This window comes from Eleutherodactylus coqui, chromosome 2, assembly GCF_035609145.1.
Source record: "Eleutherodactylus coqui strain aEleCoq1 chromosome 2, aEleCoq1.hap1, whole genome shotgun sequence".
Taxonomy (NCBI): domain Eukaryota; kingdom Metazoa; phylum Chordata; class Amphibia; order Anura; family Eleutherodactylidae; genus Eleutherodactylus; species Eleutherodactylus coqui.
In genome coordinates this window covers 26,589,546-26,613,810 of record NC_089838.1, presented here as the reverse complement: position 1 = coordinate 26,613,810, position 24,265 = coordinate 26,589,546, and the positions used below count along the sequence as shown (strand labels likewise).

The 24,265-nt window shown below is 44.0% G+C and overlaps 1 protein-coding gene across 1 annotated transcript in view; it reads right to left on the bottom strand.

Annotated features, from left to right (window-relative positions):
• The window catches only part of LOC136610345 (protein arginine N-methyltransferase 8), a 142,939-nt gene that overhangs the window by 87,216 nt on the left and 31,458 nt on the right, over positions 1 to 24,265 (bottom strand). Inside the window, exon 2 of the mRNA XM_066589578.1 lies at positions 13,047 to 13,241. Within this exon, the coding sequence (XP_066445675.1) occupies positions 13,047 to 13,127 (81 nt within the window). The 5' untranslated portion in view covers positions 13,128 to 13,241. The remainder of the gene's footprint in view (positions 1 to 13,046; positions 13,242 to 24,265) is intronic.

Below are 24,265 nucleotides of genomic sequence, written 5' to 3'. Positions count from 1 at the left end.
TTCCATGCTGCTGCACAGGAGCTAGTATCGCTGGCTCAGAGTGGGGCGGCTGCAGGAGATTTCTCCATTGACATAACACAGTGGCCGTTCAATTCTGAACAGCTGCTGTTTACACTGAATGATGAGCGATCAGCTTATCATCCATCGTTTATGCAGCATAAATGATGGACTATCAGCTGATTGCTCAGTGTAAATAGCAACCAGGGAAGTCAATGGAGAGGGGCAGGGGAGCGTGAGGAGAGAAATCTCCTGCAGCTTTGCCACCCCCTGCTGGCGTCTCTGTGAGTGAGCCAGCGCTACTAGTTCCCGTCCAATAGCACGGGAGTGAGGACACACAGGGTTGAGTGTCTGGCATCGTTTGCCCGACGTATCCTGTCTCAATGGAGCTTAACTATACATTCATTATCTATATCGGGCCGACTGGCTTTGGTGCATTGGCACATATAGCCAATTTTCATGTTTTATCTCCTTAGTTGACAGAGTATATTAGAAGGAGGCATGACCAAGGTATTTGTTTACCCTTTTCTCTATTATTCTACATCGTAAGGTAAAGGTAAAGTCCCCTGGTGTAAGCACCGAGTCATGACTGACTCCTAGGGTGACGTCACATCGTGACATTTTCTTGGCAGTCTGTTTTTGCGAGGTGGTTTGCCATTGCCTTTCCCAGTTATACCCCTCACCAAGCTGGGTACTCATTTCACCGACCTTGGAAGGATGGAAGGCTGAGTCAACCTTAAGCCGGCTACCATGCGGGGATTTAACTCGTAACCTTCAGGTCGTGAGTGAGAGTGCCACACGGGGCTCTTATTCTACATGAATATGCAGCAATTTCAGAATTCTAGTAAGTAGAAGGATCGGGGTAATGTGCTTTTCTATACCTCCAGCACTATGGTTGTAGATAGACTTCCTTTGACCAGGGCAAATATTAATCTGAGTGTCACAGCTGTCAATTAAATGGTTTTCCAGGACTAAAATACTGATGACCTGTTGTCAGGATAGGTCATCAATATCAGATTGGTAAGTGTCTGACTCCTGACACCTTCAACCACCTACTTTTTGAAGGGGCCATGATACTTGGCTGAGCGCTGTAGCTTCTTCATTGTATACATGCTGTTGTTTGTGTAGCGGCAGTGCCTGTTATTGCAGCTGTATCCCGTTTTCTTGAATTGAATTGAGCTGCATATAGGCCATGTGACCACAAACGTGATATCACCGACCAGAAAATAGACCGTAGCCTCTTGCTCAAGCACTGTGGCACCGTCAATCAGTTATTCGGCAGGGGTGCTAGGAGTTGACCCCACACCTATCTGATATTATGACTTATCCCGGGGACAGGTTAGGAATATTTTAAACCCAGAAAATCCCTTTAATAACTTGGCTTTTTGGCAAACTCCTGGCATTCAAGACTTGAGGCACATGTCCTCCTAGCTATATCCTGGGATTTTCTCTTATACAGAACAGGGGAAAAAAGGGGAATCAGATAATATAAGTCCCTCCTAAGATCCATGGACAAAATTTAGTCCCCAGGACTGGACAGTTGCTTTTAGTATAGCAACGGATCTCATCAAAGGTATATATTGGGGAGTGGGCTAAAAGAAGAACTAGATACTCCTGTTCCAGCAAGAGAGGTGGTATACACTGGCACTGGTAGTGTAGTGGCCCAGAGTTAACAGGGCCCCTCCATAATGTATGAATGCATTTGTCTTGTGCCTTTGTATTGTCAGTGCCTTTCATGTTGCATGAATACAATGTGTATTGTATAGCGGCAGCACTGAATGGGTTAGCTGCCTGGTATGCGAGAATGTCTGAGACATGTATCTTGTTGTTAGTCATGTGATCGTACTATATATATGTGAATGCATGAGGTCTGCAAGTCAGTCCATTCCAGTCTGAGCTGCAAGTGAGCCACACAGACACCTTCAGTTCTGTGGGGCTAGGAATGAAAGAGGCTGAAAGCTATCCTCAGCCTTCCCTGGGCCTGCTTTACCCAGGAGATGCCAGTGGTGTCCTGAGTCACTGATGAATGGAGAGAGAGAGTGGAACCGCCATCGTAGTGTGAAGTGTCTGCCAAATGTGAGTGCTGACCAGTAGAGAGCTAGCGAGAGTAAAAGGAGTTTGTACTGGGAACAGAGCCCTGCAGATAACTAGGACTATAGATTCCTCTGTGATCCTGTTATTTCCTCCCTGTCACACCACTTTGTGATTTCTGCACCAATTTTCTTGCTGGTGTGAGTTTATACCGTTACTGAACTGTAAAAAAGTTTCTGCAAGTAAAGAAGAACTGCCGACTGTTCCCGGCTTTGCTATTTAAAAGTTCCCTGTGAGTGTGGACCATTTATTCCAAAATCCAGATTCACCGCAGAGGAACGAACGGTGGAGTCACCCGTGACAAGAGACTGTTAAGGTAAACCACGTATTGGGTTACCCCCTTTGAATGGCCTCCTCTCAGTTATTTGGACATGTCCTGTGCTACCCTTCGGGTGGAAAATGGTAGAGCCCCGTGACAAGGCCCAAACTCTACCCCGCTGTTTCCTAGACTGAAGGCCCGCCCCATTGAACAGACCCATTGTAATTTTTTCTCATTGAATCCCATCTCCTTTGTGTGATTCCTAACATTACTAAACTACAAACATCCAAAAATAAAACCTTTAGCAACTTATAGGTCACTGTGATGTTGTGTTCAATGAACTTGCAGCTGCAGCCAAGGCAAACAGGGCCATCGGGTGCATCAAAAGAGGCACATGTAAGATCGCCGAGGTCTACAACATACAGGTGGCCAGGGTGACTCCGGATCTGGAACAAGGAGGAATTGAGAGCCAAAAATGACGACAAATGGACGTCGCACTATGCCACTTGGGAGGTATGGATCTCTTTCCATAGCTCTAACGGATTTGACCTGTGGATTGAAAAGGGAGTTTTGCCAGCTTGACTGGAGATTGGGATTCCTTCAGAGGCTTCCACGAAACGAGACACCTACTTCTTCTTCTCTCTCTTCCTTCCTTTTCTTTCCCATCTTGGTTTCCTACTCTTATCCGACCCCCCCCCCCCCCCCCCACACACACACACACACACACCACCACCACCTTTCCAACCCCTCTATATTTACCCCAATTTATGGATCGGTTTGGAACAATCCCATGTTTTTGAATTATAGTTGTGTTACAAATATTTCTTTTGATTCGTTAGGTAAAAGAAGCAATCTTGATACCCTCGAGTTGACCGATGAGCACAGATCAGATAAGTCAGCTCAGTAGTAATAATTGTTCATGGTGACATGGCTGCACTGACCCTAATTTTGGCAGATTAGTCAACCCAACCATTGTTATGACCTTTCTTGCCTTAGGATTTTTTCAATTGTGCTGTGTCTAGTAGTTATATTATATTATGTTGATTACACGGTTTGCTAATGGAATGAAGCACATTGTTTGTAACAAGCATTGCTTTGAATAAAAACATGTAGAACACATGGCGAAAACAGTGTTCTCACTGGTCGGACTACACATGGAAAAATTGTGTACAGTTTTGAGTTCCGATGCTCAAGAAACACATATTGGACCTTAACTCCAAAGATGAGCAACTAAAGTAATAAAAGAAATGGGCGGACTACACTACCCAGAGAGTTTATCAAAATTGGGGTTATTTAGTTTGGAAAAAAGATGTCTGAGGGGCGACCTAATAACTATGTATAACAATGCAATACAGAGATCTCTCCCATCATCTCTTTATACCCAGGACTGTAACAACAGGGTATCCACCATGAGTAGAAGAAAGAAGGTTTCTACACCAACATAGAAGAGAGTTCTATACTGTAAGTGAGACTATGGAACTCTCTGCCCGAGGACGTGGTGATAATTATATAACACTGGAGAAGGGGTTGTTGAGCCAAGGAGCTATTCTATGTGCCAGATTTGGAGCAGGAAGGGAACATTTTCCCTAAAATGAGGAAAATTGGCTTCTACCTCATTGGGGATTTTTGCCTTCATGCGGATCATCATTGGAGAATGATAAACTGAATTGGATAGATGTACAGTATGTTACCGCTATACTGAGGCCAGACAATTTTCCCCCTAATGCTTCTTCCAGGGTTCATTCCAGATGCATTAGAGCGCTTGAGCAAAAAACGTAGCAGTGACCACCAGATTTACCCAACCCTTGACTTGACTAACTTTAATAATCAGCCCAATTTTGCCTGGACTGACTCCATGCAAAAAAACTCTCTAAGGCCTCCTTCCCACGAACGGATTTCCGCCGCGTAATTCGCGGCGAAAATCCGCTGCGTTGCCCGCAGCTATTAGGTTCTATAATCACAAGCAGAACCTAATAGCACAATGCTCACGATGCGTAATTCCACCGCGGAATTACGCACCGCGATTTCTCCCGTCCTCACCCGCAGCATGCTCTATTTTCTGCGGGTGAGGACGGGCTGTACGCACTGACGGCTTCCATTGCAGTCAATGGAAGCCGTCCATTCACGCTATCTCCCGCTGTCACCAGCGGGAGATAGCGTGAAAAAACGCTTTCCCGCCCACCGCCGCGCGTCATATGACGCCATATGACGCGCACGGCCGTGTCACGTGACACGGCCGGCCGCGTCACGTGACACGGCCGGTGACGCGCGGCGGTGGGCGGTGACGGGCGGCGGTGGGCGGGGAAGCGATTTCACGCTATCTCCCGCAGGTAAGTATAGGGGCTCTGGGGGGCGCCGTGACGGGCTTCACAGCGTAATATTACGCTGCGGAGCCCGTCACGCTCGTGGGAAGGAGGCCTTAAGGTGCGTTCACACTATGCGGAAATGCTGAAGTTCTGCTGCGGAATGTCTGCAGTGGAAATGCAGCAAAATCACAGTTTTTTTCCCTCTACATATGAAGAGGATTTGCTTTAATCCAATCCACTTTAAGGGTGAAGTCAGATGAACGTTTATTTTTTTTTGCGCGCGCTTATGTGTGCAAAAAAAAAAGCTCATCCATTAGGATCATTGGTTCCCTATGCAATGCTTACATGTCCGTTTTTTACAGGTGTAAAATGCTCGCACCTGCAAAAGATAGGACATCCATGCAGCGGGAAGATACCTGCTGCACGTGAAGATTACCCGCAGGGAGACCCCTCATCACTGAACACTGTGACAGCACTGTCACGGTGTTCAGTGATGATGGGACTCCCCGCAGGGATGAAAGAATTTCCTGCCACAGCTGTCACAACTGTGGCGGAGGAAGCAATCTTCTCCCATTGCCTTCAATGGGGTCGGCGCTGCAGCCGCCTTATTGAAAGCAATGGGATGCAATCAACCCACACAGTGATTTTCGGGGAAGGGCTTAAAATATAAGCCCTTCCCTGAAAAACAATCCCTAGCTGCTGTTAAAAATTTTAAAAATATACATTGCCTCTCTGTCGCTGTCGGAGCTCTGGCGAGTCTTCTCACTGGCTCCCTGGCACTGTTCTGAAGTACTTTCTCCTGGATGGGGATTTAGAAATCCCTGTCTTCGGAAAGTGCTGTGTCTGATTGGCTGAGCGCTCAGCCAATCACAAGCAGCACTTAGCCATTCATTGAATGACAGCTTAGCGCTGCCTGTGATTGGTCACAGTGCTCAGCCAATCAGAGGCAGCGTTCAGCCATTCAATGATTTTAATGAATGGCTGAGCACTGCCTGTTATTGGCTGAATGCTCAGCCAATCAGACCCAGCGCTCTTGAGGGATTTTTTAATTCCTGCCTGCTGAAAGAGCTTCAGAGCACTGCTGGGGACCAAGCAACAAGAAGCGCTGGAGGCTCGACAGCAGCAGACAGGTGATGTATATATATTTTTTCTTTTTTACACCAGCTAGGGATGATTTTTAGGGAATGGCTTATGTTTAAAGTCCTTCCCTGAAAATCACTGCGAGGATTGCCTGCATCCCATTGTTTTTAATGGGGCGGTTGCAGTGCTGTGTAAGGTGCGCAAAAAAAAAAAAACGCTCGTCTGACTGAGCTCTAATAGTAAACATTTAAGCAGCGGCGGCCCCATTGAAAGCAATGGCAGAACATCATGATCCTCTGCCACAGCTGTAACAGCTATGGCAGGCGATTCTTTACTCCCCGCGGGGAGTCTTCTTGTCACTTAACACAATGACAGTGCTGTCACAGTGTTCAGTGACAAGGGGACTCCCCGCTGGGGAATATTGACACACGCCATTGACCTATGCTGCACGCATGTCCTGTGTTTTGCAGCTACGTGCGTTTGCACACCTATAAAACACAGACATGTGAACACACCGTAGGGAACCAACGGTTCTAATAGACGCATGGTTTTGTGTGGACGTATGTACGCACACGCTCGTCTGAATGAGCCCCAGAGGAATTAAAGAATGACAGTTCATCCTCTTTAGCATTAGGACCATGAAAGCATCAGCGGGGATTCCAACAAAATTGTTCAGATAATGGAATATAAACTGAAGTGAGAAGATTTATCAGAGTTTTACAATATATTCCATTCAGTGGCTCATTCAGAATATGAGCGATATTGATGAAGAATTTGCTCTCGTGCGGCACAATGCAGCTATATGCTTATAATAAGCGAGTCCCGGATATCAAATTCTCTTTAAGTAGATTTTAATTCAACTATTGTATTAAATAATTTCTGTGAGATTCTGTGATATCATTTTCTCTGCTGGGAATTAGAAGTAATTATAGTGCTTTTAAATATTGTGGATTTTCAGCTATAGATACAGATTTGCTGCTGACCTCATCTGGTATCACTGATATATTAAAGGGGTTGATCACATTGTGGGGGGCTCTGATGCAGCGGGGTATGGGTGCTTTATGGCAGCTAATGGTCAGTAAGTGCCTATAGATTAAATACATTGTCCAGGAAGTGAAGCAGTGATAGGGGAGCCGCATACAGATTATGTATGTGTTATCTATGCCTACAGCAGTCTATCACCTGTCGTTAAAGGGGATGTCTGCTTACCAGACAACATTGCCTCTATACTACCAACTGTGTTCAAAGCACAGGGTAGTACTTCCCTTCCTCTGCTGCGGGGATCCAATGCTGTACAACCATAGAACTCCTTGTGTTTGTTAAGGAGAATGATGTCACAGGAAGTTACACCACTGCTACAGCCAATCAGAGGCTACAGCATCACTATTCTAATCTCCTGGCATCATGGCGCCCAGAATGTGAACGCTAATGCCAGGAGAATGGGCAATGACACTGCAACATCTGGTTGGCAGTAGCAGTCAAGTAACTTCCCGTGACATCATCTTCACAAGAATCACGGCACTGTGCTGGATCTCCATGGCAGAGGATAGATAAGCACTGCTATTTTTGACGGTATAAGGACAATGTTGTCTCGAAACTGGACAACCCCTTCAAAGGGAACTTGTCACATTAAACATGCTGTCCAATCTTACAGCATCAACAGGAGTAGCTGAGCAGATTGATATATAGTTTTGTAGAAGAAGATTCAGAATAGCTTATAATTTTATTCCTTTAAATCCCTGCTCAGTCGGGTTTAGGAGTACAGTGGGTGGGTTTATCAGGGAGTCCAGTGGGCGGTCTTATCAGTGAGCCCAGTGGGAGGTCTTATCAGCGATTCACAGCATTCCCTGTATAAGTTTACAAACAAAGATAACTCTCAATCACTGACAAAATTGCCCCTGAGCTCACTAATAATACCGCCCAATGGACTCACTAATAATACCGCCCAATGGACTCCTAAACCCAGGATAAGCCAGGAATTAAATAACTAAATTACAACTCATACTGAATCATTTCCCACAAAACTATATATCAATCTGCTCAGCTCCTCCTACTCTATAGCGTCTTTGTGGCAAATCGGACAGTATGCTCAATGTGAAAAGTTCCCCTTAAATAACTCTTCTTCTAAAGAAATGACTCTTTTTGAATTGAGCAGCTGATCATTTATTCATACAAGTCCAGGATGAATAACAAGGAGCAGCCCAAAGTAGACTTCTAGGAAACAATACTCCAGAATTTTTACTTCACCGGAAGAACTTGCTAAGACAGATAATATCAGGAAACCTTAGAGGTTCTTCTTAAAGAGCTTGTCCGTTCAGGACAACCACTGTCCGTAAAGAGAATGTGGCATCAGACGCTGACCTATTGCTTAACTCAAGTTATTGCTTGATGTCAAACATATGTTTTTATGCAGATGGAAGCTTGGACAATGATTCTGCAGCGCCACCTATTAGAAGATACAGTAGCATTCCTTCAAGTCAATGTCTGAACTTTTTACAGGCCTTGTAACATGACTGGGAATATAAGCCAATGTCAGAGGCTTCTCCAGAAGGAAAAGATAACCATTTACAGACAGACTGTTTTGTGGTTGTTGCCCCTCATCAGTGTACAGAAGGTTGCAGCTGGGTGAGAGACCTATAATGTGCTTTCGGGAAGGGTATTGCCTCTCCTTAGGGAGAACAACTAGAAGATGTGAGGAGACTTACTGTTCTTGCTGTATAAGCCCTTGCATGCTCCTCTGAAAAATTTGAATATGCATATGAGTGATGAGGGGCAAAAACCCTGAAACAGTCTGCCTGGACTTGGTAATCTGTTCTGCCTAGAGAAGACTTTGGCTTGTATTCCCAGTTATGTTTTAAGACCTGTAAAAAGGTCAGACATTGACTTGCAGAAATGCTACCTTTTAATAAGTGGCGCTGCAGAGGCATTGTTTCATCTCCTATTTGCATATTCAAATTTCCCAGAGCAGCATGGATGGCCTTATAAGTCTCCTCACACCTTCTGGGTGCTCTGCCCAAGGAGAAGCTATATCCCTCTCAAACTTTTTTTTAAATTCCCCACATTACTATGTATATATTTTTAAAAAATCCTAAAATCCTGCAGTTTTCACATTGATCACTGAGCCTAATTATAGTTTGACAGTTCCTGTCCTGTTCTATAGAGAAAACCTTTAAGTGGTCATCTCATTATCATCACAGGCATAATTACAATGAATAGTAATACCTATATATATATAAGGTTCCACAGGATCACAGGTTCCCTCCTCCCCCTCTCTGCACAATGAACTCTGCATAGGTCCTATAGTATGCCCACAGCACTCTCTTAGTGAACTTCATACTACAGGTTCCTATGGCCCCTGAGTTCCCCTGTAAAGCATACCTCTAATTGCTGTAACCTCAGCTTAGACAATGAGTTGCCTCCAGTCTGTTGGTCCATGTGGCTGATGTGCAGAACAGGAAGTGCCAGAATATTATTTGGTTTAGGGGCCAGAGTGAAAACTGCAAGGATTTGTTTTTTAAATATACCTAGTGACATATATTTATACTGTCAGCAGCCATCTAGGATTTTCTTTACTGACTTTTACAAGGAAATTGTATTTTTCAGTTCAGCTTATCTTTTTCAGCCATTCCCTATCTGCTTGCATTCAGTTTTATTTGGCTTTTATGGATAATCTCTTATTTCTACAGCTCTGTTGTGAGGATAAGTGACAGGTGCTTAGAATAAACTATTCATTTCACAGATATTATCAGGAACAACCTTTTGCTGATTTTTCCAAATGTATATTTGCTGAAAGAGGAGAAAACAGATCGGATCAAAAGCAAAGTCTCATTTACCATGAAACCACCTGCGCCCGCGTCTCGGAGATTTACTGCAATACACGGATAATTTGCTCATGTTTTATATTATTGGGAAACATTTGGTTTAGACGTAAAGACTAGAAACACAAGGTTGCTTTTCATCTTTCAGGAACAGTGCCACTCTGAAGCATGGGTTGTGTCCAGTATTGCAGCCCAGCTCTTTAGAATACGTCTAAGCTGTAATACTAGGCACAAAATGTGGACAAGTGTGGCAGTGTTTTTTGTTTTTTTAAAACGCAGTATTTTTTTTCTAATCATATCTTTTTAAGGTGAATACTATTAGTAATAGTGCCCCCTATATTAGCCCCAGTAGTAATAGTATTGGGGGTCGCTATTACTAATTAGGCCACTGTGGGGGGTCACTATTACTTCTGGGGCCAATATAGGGGACACTACAAATACTGAGGCCATCATTGGGGGGTCACTATTACTACTGAGGACAATATAGGGACACTTTTACTACTGAGGCCACCATGGGGTTCACTATTACTATTGGGGCCACTGTGGGGGTCACTATTACTACTGAGGCCACTGTGGGGGTCACTATTACTACTGGGGCTAATATAGAGGACAGCTTTACTACTGAGGCCATTGTGGGGGTCAATATTACTACTGGGGCCAATACAGGGGACACTGCAAAAAATGAGGCCATCATTGGGGTTGCTATTACTACTGAGGCCACCATGGGGGTCACTATTATAACTGAGGCTACTGTGGGGGGGGGGGGTGTCACTATTACCAACGAGGTCAATATAGGGACAATATTAATAATGAGGCCACCATCAGGGGTCAATAGTACTACTGAGGCCACCATGGGGGTTACTATTACTATTGGGGCCACTGTGGGGGTCACTATTACTACTGAGGTCAATATAAGGGACACTATTACTACTGAAGCTACCATGAGGGTCACTATTACTACTGGGGCTAATATAGATGACAGCTTTACTACTGAGGACACTGTGAGGGTCACTATTACTACTGACGCCAGAAGTGAATACATCTAAGCTGTAATACTAGGCACTGTGGCACTGTTTTTTGTTTTCTTGAGAAAGCAGTAATTTTTTTCTAATTACATACATCTTTTTAAGGCGAACACATTTTTGCAATAGTGTCTCCTATATTACCCCCTGTAGTAATAGTATTACTACTGAGGCAACTGTGGGGGTCACTATTACTACTGAGGCCAATATAGGGGAAATGTCTTGCTAATGGGGCCAATATAGGGGTCATTGTTACTACTGAGGCCATTGTGGGGATCAGTATTACGACTGAGGCCACTTTGGGGATGTCAATATTACTATTGAGTGCAATATAGGGGACACTATTACTACTGAGGTCACCATGGGGGTCACTATTACTACTAAGGTCACCATGGGGCTCACTATTACTGCTAAGGCCACTTTGGGGGTCACTATTACTACTGAGGCCAATATAGGGGGTCACTATTACTAATGAGGCCACTGTAGGATTACTATTACTACTGAGGCTAGTATTGGGGACACTATTACTTCTGAGGCTAATATAGGAGACACTATTACTACTGAGGCCAATATAGGGGTCACTATTACTACTGCAGCCACTGTGAGGATCACTATTACTACTGAGGCAAATATAGGGGTCACTATTACTACTAAAGTCACTGTGAGGGTCACTATTACTACTAGGGCTATTATACGTGACACTATTAGTACTAAGGCCACTGTAGGGGTCACTATTACTACTATTACTAGTACTATATACTATTACTATACAATATACTATTACTATTACTGCCGCAGCCACTCTGCACGTGGCAGCATACTTCAGGCTGACTAAGGGTATGTCTATACTTGGTGGAAATGCTGCGGAATGTCCGCAACTTACACAGGAATTCTGCATTCAAAAAACAGTCAAAATCCGCATATCCATAGCTGATTTCATACTATGCGACGCTCCCCCTCACCTTCTCCGTAGGCTTTCCGCTGTCAGCGCTCCCTGCCTTCAGAATTCCCAGCGGCATGGTCTGGTGCAGCATCACTGGTCAGGTGATGCTGGTCAAGTGAGGCCAATACAGGCCGCTGGAAACCAGTAGCCAGGGAGCGCTGACAGCGGGAAGACTTTGGAGAAGGTGAGGGGGAGCGTCGCATAGTATTTCCAGTCAAAATCAGCACCAATGCTACAGATTTTGACTGTTTTTTGGATGCGGAAATGCTGCCCTGTTCCCTGTCATTTTTTAAACAGCCCTGTTCTTTTTATAACGACAGAGGTAAATTCATGCTTTGTAATAAGCCCCGCCCCCTGACCACACCCCTCTGTCCTGCTTTGAACCCGGGAAAATCTCAGCCTGTTTGATTCCAATGCCTGGCAGAGTCTAAGTGGCTGATTTGTAGGATGCACTACATAAGTAATGCAGATTACTATCCTACCATGTTCATCACGACCCGAACAATGAAAATATGTTATTTATCTCACTTGGTGAATGCCTTAAGAATAATTTAAAAAAGTAATTCCAAAATTGCTCTTTTTCTTTTGTTTGCCTCCCAAAAAACGCAATAAAAAGCTATCTAAAATCAAACCGATACCAAAAAAACCTGCAACCTTTTCTGCAAAAAAACAAGACCTCAAATAGCTCCATTGCTGGAAAAATAACAATGCCATGGTTCATAGGGACCAGTCACATGGGACGGAATATTCCGCAAGAGCATTGCGGAATATGCTGGCCCTGAATTCCACACCAAAACCTGCACTGCTAACTGAATATCCCGCGGGAGGGCATATTCCACAGCGCCGTATTCTGTCCTGCATGAACGTTCTCTTCGAATGTGGCAACACAGATTCAATTATTTTTCTCCAATTTTTGGGTTTCTGTTGTGCTGAAGTAATAAAAAAATCTATATAAACTTGGTATGGCAGTCATTGTGCTGATCCGGAAAAGAAAGTTATCACGTTATTTTTACTGAATGGTGAGCGCCATGAAAACGAAACCTCAAAAACAATGGCAGAATCTTTAGGGTTTTTTCCATCTCCCGCTTCCATCCATAAAATGTAATAAAAGTTATACAACATATTATATATTCCCCCTAGAGTGGTGCAATTAAAAAAAGACAACTCCTCCCACAAAAACAAGCCCTCATATGGTCGTTCCAATGAGTTATGGCTATTGCAATGCAATGATAAAGTTTGCTTGGTCCTTACGGCACAAGATAAGCTAGTCACTAAGGGGTTAAGACTGACATCTGAAACATCAGTCATAGTAAATTCTCCCCCAATATGTTTATTCCGGCAATCTCTAACCTGTGATTCTCTAGCTCCTGCAAAACCACAACTCCCAGCATACTTTGGCAACAAGCTGGGCCTTTTATAGGAAAGTCTAGCTCCACTTTTGAACTTAGAAATGGGAATCTGCAAGAGAGGGTAGAATATTGGACCCTCGAGAGTTACTTCTGATCCAATTAAAATTCCTTTTGCTCTTACCTCATGAATTCCAAAATGGGCATAGGAATCGAAGTAGTAATCTCTCGAGGTCATCTCTTCTGGGTTTAGTAGTTTGGCCATTTTACCTCTCCCTGGGCAACTAGGTTGAATAGGGGTATGTATCACATGTTGAACAGGTGCTACAGGCTTCGGAAGTACCACTGGCTGAACAGGTTGGGAAGGTCCACCACAAACCTACCAGGAAGAAACAAGTATAGCTGTAACCAAATGTGTTTATTATATAAAAAAAAAGAAACCAAACAGCACAATGAAAATTTCAAACGCAGTTGAAGAAAAAGTAAGTGAACCCTTTGTTATGACTTGGATTTCTGCATTGATCACTAATTAAAGTAAGACTGTTAACTAAGTCCCGAAAATAGACAAACACAATCAATCTAATAACAGGCTAAGCGCTGCATCGCTCATGTCTTTTTATTGAGCACACTGAGTAAACATCCACAGTGCAGAGAGAAAAAGTAAGTGAACCTTTTTGTTAATAACTACTCCAAGAGCTAATTGGCAAGGTGCTGCAATTAAGGAGATTAAGTGAGAAGTATGGGTATTCACAGATGCTTTGCCCATTAAATTAAAGCACACAAAGCCTGGTTAATGACAAATCTGGCCTTCTCAAGAAAGATTGGTTACTGTGAACCATGCCTTGATGTAAACAACTTTCTGAAGACCTCAGATGATATGCTATAGAGACAGGTGAAGCTGGAAAAGGTTACAAAAGCATTGCCAAAGACCGGGGTGTACATCAATACATGGTTAGACTACAACCGGTACAGCTAAAGAATGGTTGAAAACGGATTTGTGTATTGGCATAAGCATGTCAGAGTCCTGACTTTAACCCTATTAAGATGCTGTGCACACAAAGCATCCCAGAAATGTTGATGAATTGAAACACATATGCACAGGAGAATGGTTCACAATTTGCAACTACAGAAATAGTTTGGTGGGGCTGATTGCATCTTCTCCCTGCACTGTGGATATTCACTTGATGTACTTAGCAATAGACATTAATAGTTTGTGTGGTATTAGTTAGATTGTGTTTAATGATGATTGGAACTTAGATAACAATCAGTTCATATTCAATAATCAATGCAGAAACCTGAGTAATTCACTTACCAAAGGGTTCACTTACATTTTTTTTTGAAACTGCATGTACATTGTTGACATTTGTGAACCCCGCTTAAGGGTGCATTCAGACCACCGTATATCGGCTCGGTTTTCACGCCGAGCCGATATACAGTGTCCTCATCTGCAGGGGGGGGGGGGAGGATGGAAGAGCCAGGAGCAGGAACTGAGCTCCCACCCCTCTCTGCCCCTCTGCACTATTTGCAATAAGAGGAGGCGGGATGGGGGTGGGGCTACATTCCGAGAATTAGCCCCGCCCCGCCTCTCTCCATTGCAAATAGTGCAGAGGGGCGGAGAGGAGGCAGAGAGGGGGCGGGAGCTCAGTGCACTGCTCCCGACTCTTCCAGGCTCCCCCCCTGCAGAGAGAGACAACGTATATCGGCTCGGCGTGAAAACCCAGCCAATATACGTTCGTCTGAATGCAGCCTAAAACTTCACTTTATACAAAACTTTAGTAACATCAACTCTGAAGGTTAAAACCTTTATTACTTTTCCTCATATTCAATAACCCATCCCCCATTCACTAGACTGTTTTATTTTTTTTTTAATAGCGCTTCTCCTTTAAAAGGGAAGCTTTCCATTTACACTCAGTGAACTCTTATTCAACAGGAAAAATAATTACAATGACAAGTTGACATGGAAAAGAGAGAAGATCAAAGAGAATAAAGACAAAACAGCCTAAAAGAGCACTAAAAATAGCATCTGCGAGGGGAATTGTAGAATAGCATTCGGACCGCCCGTAGAAAATCTAGAAAATCTGCCTTAAAATTCAGCCACGACCACAACGGAGAAAAGAATGGAAGCTAGACCAAATCCTGAGCTCAACTAACATGTCAGGAGCCAAGGAGGTTAATTCATTAAAGTGTAAGGAAGGGAATGTTTCAGGTGTCTGCGCTGCGAAGTAAAGAAGTGTGAAGCGTTCTCCAGGCCTTCTAAAAATAACCCCGTCCATCCTGATGCATTTTCGCAGCTGCTTTCAACCGTTTCTCAGAAAAGCAATACATAGTATACACAATCCCGGGAGAAGCAATTATACACTTGAGATCTTAAAGGGACAGGACACATAAATCATCTTAGCGTCTCTAATCGTACATTTATCTGTATATCTACACTGTCGTTCTTGATCCCTTTCCCGATAAAAAAAAATACTCTATGTGAGGTCACCTGCACACGGGGTGAAAATTCTGCGGCGGGATTTCCCGCAGAATTTCCGCACGTGAAAGCTGCCATAGGATTGCGTTAGAAAACGCAATCCTAGGCAGATGGCCGCGATTTGTCCGCGTGAAATCACGCACGGAAAACAAATCGCGGCATGCTCTATTTCTGTGCGGGGCTCGCACAGAAATGTCACTACCCGGCCGCTGGCTCCGCTCTGCGCATGCACCAGCTGGCTGGCAGCTAGCACATCAAAGAGCCGGAGCTGCGGGAGAGGTGAGTGCCGCGCTGGTCCCTGCAAAATTCTCGCAGCGGGATCCGACCCGGCGGTCTGCAGGCGGCCTTTGGTATTGTTCACATCTTATTTTTTATCCAAGTTGTTTTTATTAGGATTTTTCAGATAAGTTCAATGTTTCGAAACATTTTTTGCTAAATATTTCAATAACATTAGGAATAGAGATGAGCGAACGTACTTGTTTAGAGCAATTACTCGATCGAGCATCGCTTTTTGCGAGTAACTGCCTAATCGGGGGAAAAGATTCGAGGGGCGCCGGGGGTGAGTGGGGGGTTGCAGAGGGGAGTGGGGGGGGTGAGAGAGAGAGAGAGCTCCCCCCTGTTCCCCACTGCAACCCCCCCCCCCCCCGCTCCACCACGCCGCCCCCCGAATCTTTTCGCCTGAGTATGCAGTTACTGGAAAAAAGCGATGCTCGATCGAGTAATTGCCCTAAACGAGTACGTTCACTCATATCTAATTAGGAAGCATTCTTTTTTTTTTAAGGTCAAGCGTCCTTGTAACAAAGATAGTTATAGGTTTTAGTCTTCAAATCTCAAAATACATGTTTGAATGTAGTAATCAATTAGGTACAATTCAAGGAAATTAGAACAGTAAAGGATCATAATATTGTTACAATAGTAACCAAAGATTCCACAAATACTTGAGTTAAAAAAAAAAAAATTTCATTGGATGAAGCAACAGTAAACTTATGAGTGCAGAGATTCATTTTCATGGCATGGATTGTTTTAGGGCAAGGAGGGGGAACAGCCCGATTTCACATTCTAGTTTGGCCCATATGGGACAATTATGTTGTTTACGGGCATACCCTATCTTCCAGTTTTAGTTACAAGCTTTTAAGACCTTAAGGCTGCATTCCCACGAACATATATCGGCTCGGTTTTCATGCCGAGCCGATATACGTCGTCCTCATCTGCAGGGGGGGGGGAGGATGGAAGAGCCAGGAGCAGGAACTGAGCTCCCGCCCCCCTCTCTGCCTCCTCTCCGCCCCTCTGCACTATTTGCAATGAAAGGAGGTGGGGCAGGGGAGGGGCTAAGTTCTGAGAATTAGCCCCGCGCCCGTTCCGCCTTTCCCCATTGCAAATAGTGCAGAGGGGCGGAGAGGAGGCAGAGAGGGGGGCGGGAGCTCAGTTCCTGCTTCTGGCTCTTCCATTCTCTCCCCCCCCCCGCACACGAGGACAACGTATATCGGCTCGGCGTGAAAACCGAGCCGATATACGTTCGTGCGAATGCACCCTAAAACCCACCAAATTTCCATGAGTCTCTTCGAGCAGGAGCTCAAGTTTATGAAAGGCCTCATAAATTCAGTAAGCCATGGAAACATCGCAAGATAGATATTTTACCATTCAGATCCCAAGGAGCGCCCAACCCAAACCATTCTCTACGCATAATCAAAGGGCATAAGATCGGGGAGTATCTTTATTTCGAGATTAACCATAGCCAAGGATTCCATATTGAGTTTGAATTCATATCTTATTTAGTCTATATTCCTGGAGGAAGTCATTTAACAGAACCTGTGATGGCACTCAAAGACTATTTTGCATATTTTAATGTATATATATTATGAAAAGCTCATAATGTAGATGTTTAACAGATGTTACATTTCACCCATAGGCTTCCATGTAAAAAAAAGTATGGCTAGCGGTGGATGGACTAATGTACGAGGTGCATTCAAGTTCTTAAGGCCTCCTAATTTTTTTCTAAATAATTACTTACCCCAGAAAGTTGAAAATATTGTAACCTCTCATTACTAATCTCCCTCCTGAGGTAAACATTTTAACAATGTTAACATCATAATCGCATGGCCGCTACAAACACTTCTTTAGGGGTCTGTTTTGCCCATTGGAAAATGGCCAATGCAAGAACAGCCTCCACTCTGTCTCATCCACTGTGACAATTGAGAGAATGAAGGCGCCATTCATGCCATCATCACATGTGAAGGTTGCCTGACACAGCATTGTGATCGTTGGTTAAGCACTAGGGATGAGCGAGTATACTCGCTAAGGCACTACTCGCTCGAGTAATGTGCCTTAGCCGAGTATCTCCCTGCTCGTCCCGAAACATTCGGGTGCCACCGCCGGGCGGGGAGCTGCGGGGGAGAGCAGAGAGGAACGGAGGGGAGATCTCTCTCTCCCTCTCTCCCGCCCGCTCTCCCCTGCTCCCCACCGCAACTCACCTGTCAGCTGCGGCGGCCCCCGAATCTTTAGGGACAAGCAGGGAGATACTAGGCTAAGGCACATTACTCGAGCGAGTAGTGCCTTAGCGAGTATACTCGCTCATCCCTATCAAGCACCCATCTGGAAGAAACTTTCCGCATCTTCATGTCTTCACTCAGGATGGTGTGCACAGAACGTATGCAAATGCCGACTTGGCAGGCAATCTCTTCCATAGTTAATTGGTGGTCCTCCATAACTATTTGCTCCACTCTCACAACCATGTTTTCAGACCGGCTGGTGCATAGCTGATGCTTTTTTAGTTTGTTCGGCCTTGTTTGAACTGTCACACCCATGAATGCTGTTTTTTTCATGTCTATGGCACCTTCATCACATGTCTCGCTCAACTGATGATGAACGTTGATGAGTGTCATTCCACGCAGGTGAAGAAATCGGATGAATACATGCCGTTCTTGGAACATGAACATCCCCATTTTAAGTATTGGAAATACGCCTATCTCCAGCCACTGTCACGTGGGTTCTGTGCACCGGACGATGCGGCTATCTGTCTCACTCATCCCTGAAGAATGACCGCGCCATGTAAAATGTGTCCCATGTTTCTATCCGCTCTTATTTCTGAGAAAAAAAATTGGAGAACGTAGAGGCCAAAAGGACAATCTTTTGGTCTCCATCTGACTAATGGACCCCTATGGACACATTTATCATCCTGACATTTTCTAATCTCTGCATTAATGCTGGTTGCTAAAAGCTGATCAATGTTTCTGGCAGTGGATGATACCGAGACTTCTGATTTCCCTAGTGATACTATGAGGGCAGCAGGAACTTGAGTCGCCCTTCTTAACTGTGCTCAAATGTGCTTAAATGTGCCTCAACATCCCCACACTCAGTGCTAGGTAGCGAGTGCAGCCATTCTATAACATGTGAACATACCCATAAAGGGTTTTCTGGAACAGCAATATCTGATTGTGGGGGGTCCGATTCGCGACAAAGCCTACTGATCAACTGAGTGAAGGGACCACTACTGCAGTACCAGACACAGCCACATCCAAATGTAAAGAACTGTGCCTGGTAGACAATGAAGGAGGCATGGTGTTTGCTGGACAGTTCTGATAGTCAAACCCTCACTAATTAGATATCAATGGCCTGTCCTAAGTACTTACTGTATAGTGCATCAGTGTTAGGGTCCTTTTACATGGGACGAGCTGTTGGGCAAACAATGGCAGAATGGAGCCGGAGCGGGCCGGGGAGCGTTTTTCCTCCGCCAGCCTCCATTCATAGTAAGCAGATTAAAACTGATCGACACGTGCATGCAAAATCTGAACACTCCTGAATGATAATCGTTGCATGTAAAAGGGCCATTAGAGACCAGAAAAATCCCTTTATGTAAACAATACTGATAGCAATTTCACAGTCTGTACTTTATTTTCTTGCAACACTCAGCAGATCATATAACATAATTAGTCAGAGTTATGTTTAATTAAGAGTCATTTGACATTAGATAGAAGATAAACTCACTAATTACACCACCACCTGATATTGTCTATGGGATCCGAGGTCTCGTAATAAAGCAAGATGCATTTGCTAAGGATTTCCAGCCAATCCGGTTGGCCTTTGTAGGAGTAATTTATCTGATATAGGGACAAATGCAGATAAATGATCAATTCCAAGGCAAATAATAAGACATTAGCCGAAGACTAGGTGAAAGTTCAGACACTCTCAATTCCTTATACTTACAGTGATAAATCAATCTCTGTCTGAGCTCCGAAATAGCATAACTAATGGAATTAATAGGAAGACGGGAATTAAGGGAAAAGGGGGCTTCTGAAACTCATACACAAAAAAAATGAACGCCAAAGGGCTAAAGTTGGAAATTATAGACTATTGCGAGACAATGTCGCACCTGCCTGCAACAGCTCCTATAAGCCATGTCACTCATTGGAGCTGTAAACCCTGTAAATGCCGTTGTCAATTCTGACAATGGCATCTAAATCCCCCGATCGATGTTCCAGGGTCCCATACGGCCCCCACTGCAATGAGATTGTGGGTTGCCTTGCAGGTATCATGGCAACTGGGGTCCTTCTGAAAGCCCCTAGGGCTGTCATAGCAGAATGCCTATTAAGCCATACCTGTGGCATGGCTTGATAGAATGACTGTCAGATTGCAGTATAATGTAATCAAAGCATGGCAAGTTCTTGTCCCCTATGGGGACTAACAAAAAACTAAAACTAAGTTTTACTAATTAATAAAAAAAATAAAAGGTAATTAAAGCTTTTTAAAAAAAACAAAAAACCTTTTGCCATATGTATAATAAAAGAATCTTAATAATAAAACAAAAACACATATATTGTATCGCGGTGTCCGTAAAAGTCCAATCTATCAAAATAATGCAATATTTACCCCACATCCTGAGCGTTGTCACAAAAAAAATATATAGAACGACAGAATTGCGCTTTTTCGATTACTCTGTCTCCAAGAAAAAATGTAATAAAAGCAAAAAAAAAAATCGCATTTATTCCACAATCGTACCAACGGAATCTACAGGACCTTCCGCAAAAAAGAGCTATGTCAATGAAAAAATAAAAAAGTTCTGGCTGAGAGAAGATGGTGGCAATTAAAAAATACGACTCGTCCCGCAAAAAACAAGCCCTCATACAGCGACGTCGATGGATAAATAAAAGAGTTATGATTTTTTAAAAGGGGGGAGAAAAAACTAAAATGCAAAAAAAGGGCTATGTCCTAAAGGGGTTAAACCACTGACAGATAAAGTGGATAACATGGGATTATCTAGTGAAAATGGCACCAGTTCTGAGGTAGAATATATTAGGGAGCAAGTGAACCATCGGTTCTTGAAGTTGATGTATTGGAAACGAAAGATGGGCAGGTGTAATGATTAAGCAACTTCCACAAGGGGCTAATTTTGTTGGCTGGACGACTGGGTCAGAGCGCCTCCATATTGGTAGTTCTTGTTGGGTGTTTCTAGTACACAGTGGTTAGTACCTACTAAAAGTGGTCCAAGGAGGAATTAGGTGAATGGGGACAGGGTCATGGACACGTAAGGCTCCTCGGTGCACATCTGTAGCAAAGACAAGTCTGTTTGATCCAGTCAGTCTGTTTGGCAGCTCTCGAGATTGATGCCTCTCATATTACCCCTTGAAGAATCAGTCTATGAATATTATCCTGTGCTCTCTCCCAGAGGCGTAACTTGAAGCTTCTGGGCCCCAATGCAAAACCTGGAATGGGGCCCCCAACTATAATGCTTTATTCATAGTACTGGGCTTCCTATATGGAGAAGAGAGGCCTTATGGGCCCCCCAAGGCTCCTGGGCCCGGGTGCAACCGCATCCCCTGCATCCTCTATAGTTACGCCCCTGCTCTTTGCGCCTGTACCCCAGCTTAACTAATGAAGAGATTTAAGGGCTCGAACCCAAGACCTCTCTCTGCTAGGCTATCCAGCTTGTGAACACTTTTCCTGCATACGTCTCAGCCTTATTCTCTGATCCCAGTTATCTAGCCCCTGCCTCCTCCTGTTCCTGACTCGCCTCTTGCCTTGATTGTATCTCCTATTAAAGCCTGGCTTTGCCACTTCCTCAATGCATGATTATTGTGTTCAACCACCTTCATCAAGCTCCTCTTCCTCCTGCTCCTAATCGCAGCGTATCATGCTCATCTGTTTAAGCCCTAAAACAGAGCATAAGGGCATCTAAGGCTGGCACAGCCTGTTGAAAGAATGGTGGCACTAAATAAAATGGAGGGGTGGATGCTCAGGAAGGAGGGGGCTCATAAATTCATTGCATTGATCCCACCAATGTGTTAAAATGGCCCTTATAAGATTTAAAATTATAGGTCTAAAGGAAGTAAAGTAAGATATTCTGATACACCTAAGGATATCTAGGAACTGGAGAAAGTTCAAAGAATGGCAAGCAAACTAATAATGAGTATGTCTGGTATCTTCCTCTATGAGGAAAGGTTATCAAAATTACATGTATTTTCCCTAGAGGTGTAGGTGGAGAGGTTTAATCTAGTAGTAGCTGAAAGCACTGACAGAAGAAGTAAAAGGAGTTCAGCATCTTTATTAAGAACACAATATATGGAGTTAATGGTATTAAAAACGCAGAATGCTGATTCAGGGATCTGTGATATTGCTAACAGACCGGCAGGAGCAGGGGCATAACCATAAGGGATGCTGTTGCATCCGGGCCCAGGAGCTTCAAGGGGCCAATAAGGCAACTTTTCTACACATAGGGAGCCCAGTACTATGAATAAAGCATTATAGTTGGGGGCCATGTTACAGATTTTGCATGGGGGCCCAGGAGCTTCAAGTTAAGCTTCTGGGCAGGAGGTACATATTCTAAGCAGTAGCAAAATTCTCAAAATAGTAGTGGGTTTTGTGCCTTTCTCTGGATCAACAGTAGACCTAAAACCTTAATAGATGCCATGGGCAGTACTATTGTCTTCATCTTTATTTGTTCCAAACTTCAAGGATACATAATTAAATTGAGCAATAACATGAACATCTCAAGTCTAAAATCTAATGCTGATGCTGATGCTATAGTTGGAGTCAGGCAGTGAGAGCTGCACACTGGGGGAAAATATTGGTGAAAGGAAGGATGGAGCAATTAGAAAATGCAGAAATGCTTTACACAGGATTGGTGATAAAAGTCTGATTGATGGGGTCCAAGCTCTGAGACCCCACTGATTCTGAGAAAAAGGGTCCTCCCCTACTATCCTCCTCACTGTGGGCTCACTGCACCCCCTGCAGATTGAATGGAGTAGTGGTTGAGCATGTGTGACGTCACTCCATTCACCTTCAATAGGACTGCCAGAGATAACCAAGTACTTGCACTCAGCTATTTCCATCAGCCCCCTGAAATAAATGAAGTGGTGCCCAACATCTTGAGGTCACCACCCCATTCAATGCATTAGTTTTAATGCCACCTGATGGCAGTACTACCATAATCCAAGCCATGTTTTAGGACTCTTTAAAGTAGTGGTTGGCAACCTACTGATAGCAATTGACATGTCCCAAGTATATCGCGGGCCTTTCATCTTTTTCTGCTTCCTCAGAACATGGATGAAGTTTGAAAACTGCAGCAAAGCTCGGGAGCTATCTGCTTCATTCTGCACTCCATTGCAATGCCCCTTCTCTCCCTATAACTGTGCTGCAAGCATGAGTATGTCTCGCTGCCGACCATCTACCCTTGGCTGCCCGTTCCTGCCCCCACCTGCAGTTATGAATTGAGGTCCATCCATACTGGATGAGGGTTGTGCTCTGGTAATAGTTATTTTAGCTCTGTTGTGTTTGGGGGGGCAAGGTGTGATTGCTTGCACTTGGGCAGAGATTAGGCATGTTAGGAGGCTTGGCTCAAGAGAAGAATTTGGGTCAAATTTTGGGAGGTCGGTATGACTATGGGAACACTCAGATTTTTAAACTTACTTTATGGGCATTATTGTTGATTGAAGGCAACATCTGTAGATGACAAGTGGTAGCTGAAAGAAGTGTTCATGGCCCCTGATAAGTTAAATCGTTTCCCCATGATCCTGTCACAACTAAATGCTAAGTAGATCTCAAGACTCTCCTGAGTTTCAACAGTAGTTCTCCACCACCCTAAGTTCGCCGGCCCCTGGTTTAGGTATTGACTTACATGATAGTCACCTACATTTTTACTAAAAACAGTTTGGATCCTTTTGAAGGAGAGCTATTTTGTAGATATTACCATACAAAGGTATACAAGGAAAGACTTTGGTTACTTCAAGTAACTCAAGACATTTCTTCTAGGCTGACATTACAGAGATGACCATGCAATTGGATGGGAGCATCCAGGAATATCTTCAACATATGTATTTTGTGTCAACTGCACGGTAATCAGACGGCAGGCAAACAACTTGAGACTTTACTATATAATTTTGTTGTTTCAGCAGCATAATCAAAGGAATTGGTGACATTTTTGTAAACATGGAAAATTGTACTGGGTATGCGTCAAGGTAGACCTTTGGGGAAGACGTAAAAAAAGTATTTTGCAGACAGAAATGCCAATAAAAAAATATATAATTTGATAACTTGCTGATCGATGGGGGGTCTTAATTGCTGATCTCGAGAATGGTGGTCCGGTGTTCTCTGTCCACCTCACAGCTGAGTTATTGCAACTCTCACAGTAAGGAGTAGACTGAGTGGTACTCCATTAATTTCCAATGGGACTGCGGATATATCGGAGTGGCATTTCCGTCAGCCCCATTGAAATGAATGGAGCGCTGACCACATATGCTCAGCCAGTGCATCCATTCTGATATCACTGTGGGGGGTGAAATGACCCCCGCAGTGCCAGGCAGAATTGACAAGGGACCCTCATTCTTTAGATCGACGGGGGTCTCAATGTTGAGTCCCCATCGATCAGCAAGTTATTCCCTATACTGTGGATAGGGGATAACTTGAAATCACTTTAAAGGGATAGTCACATCTTATAA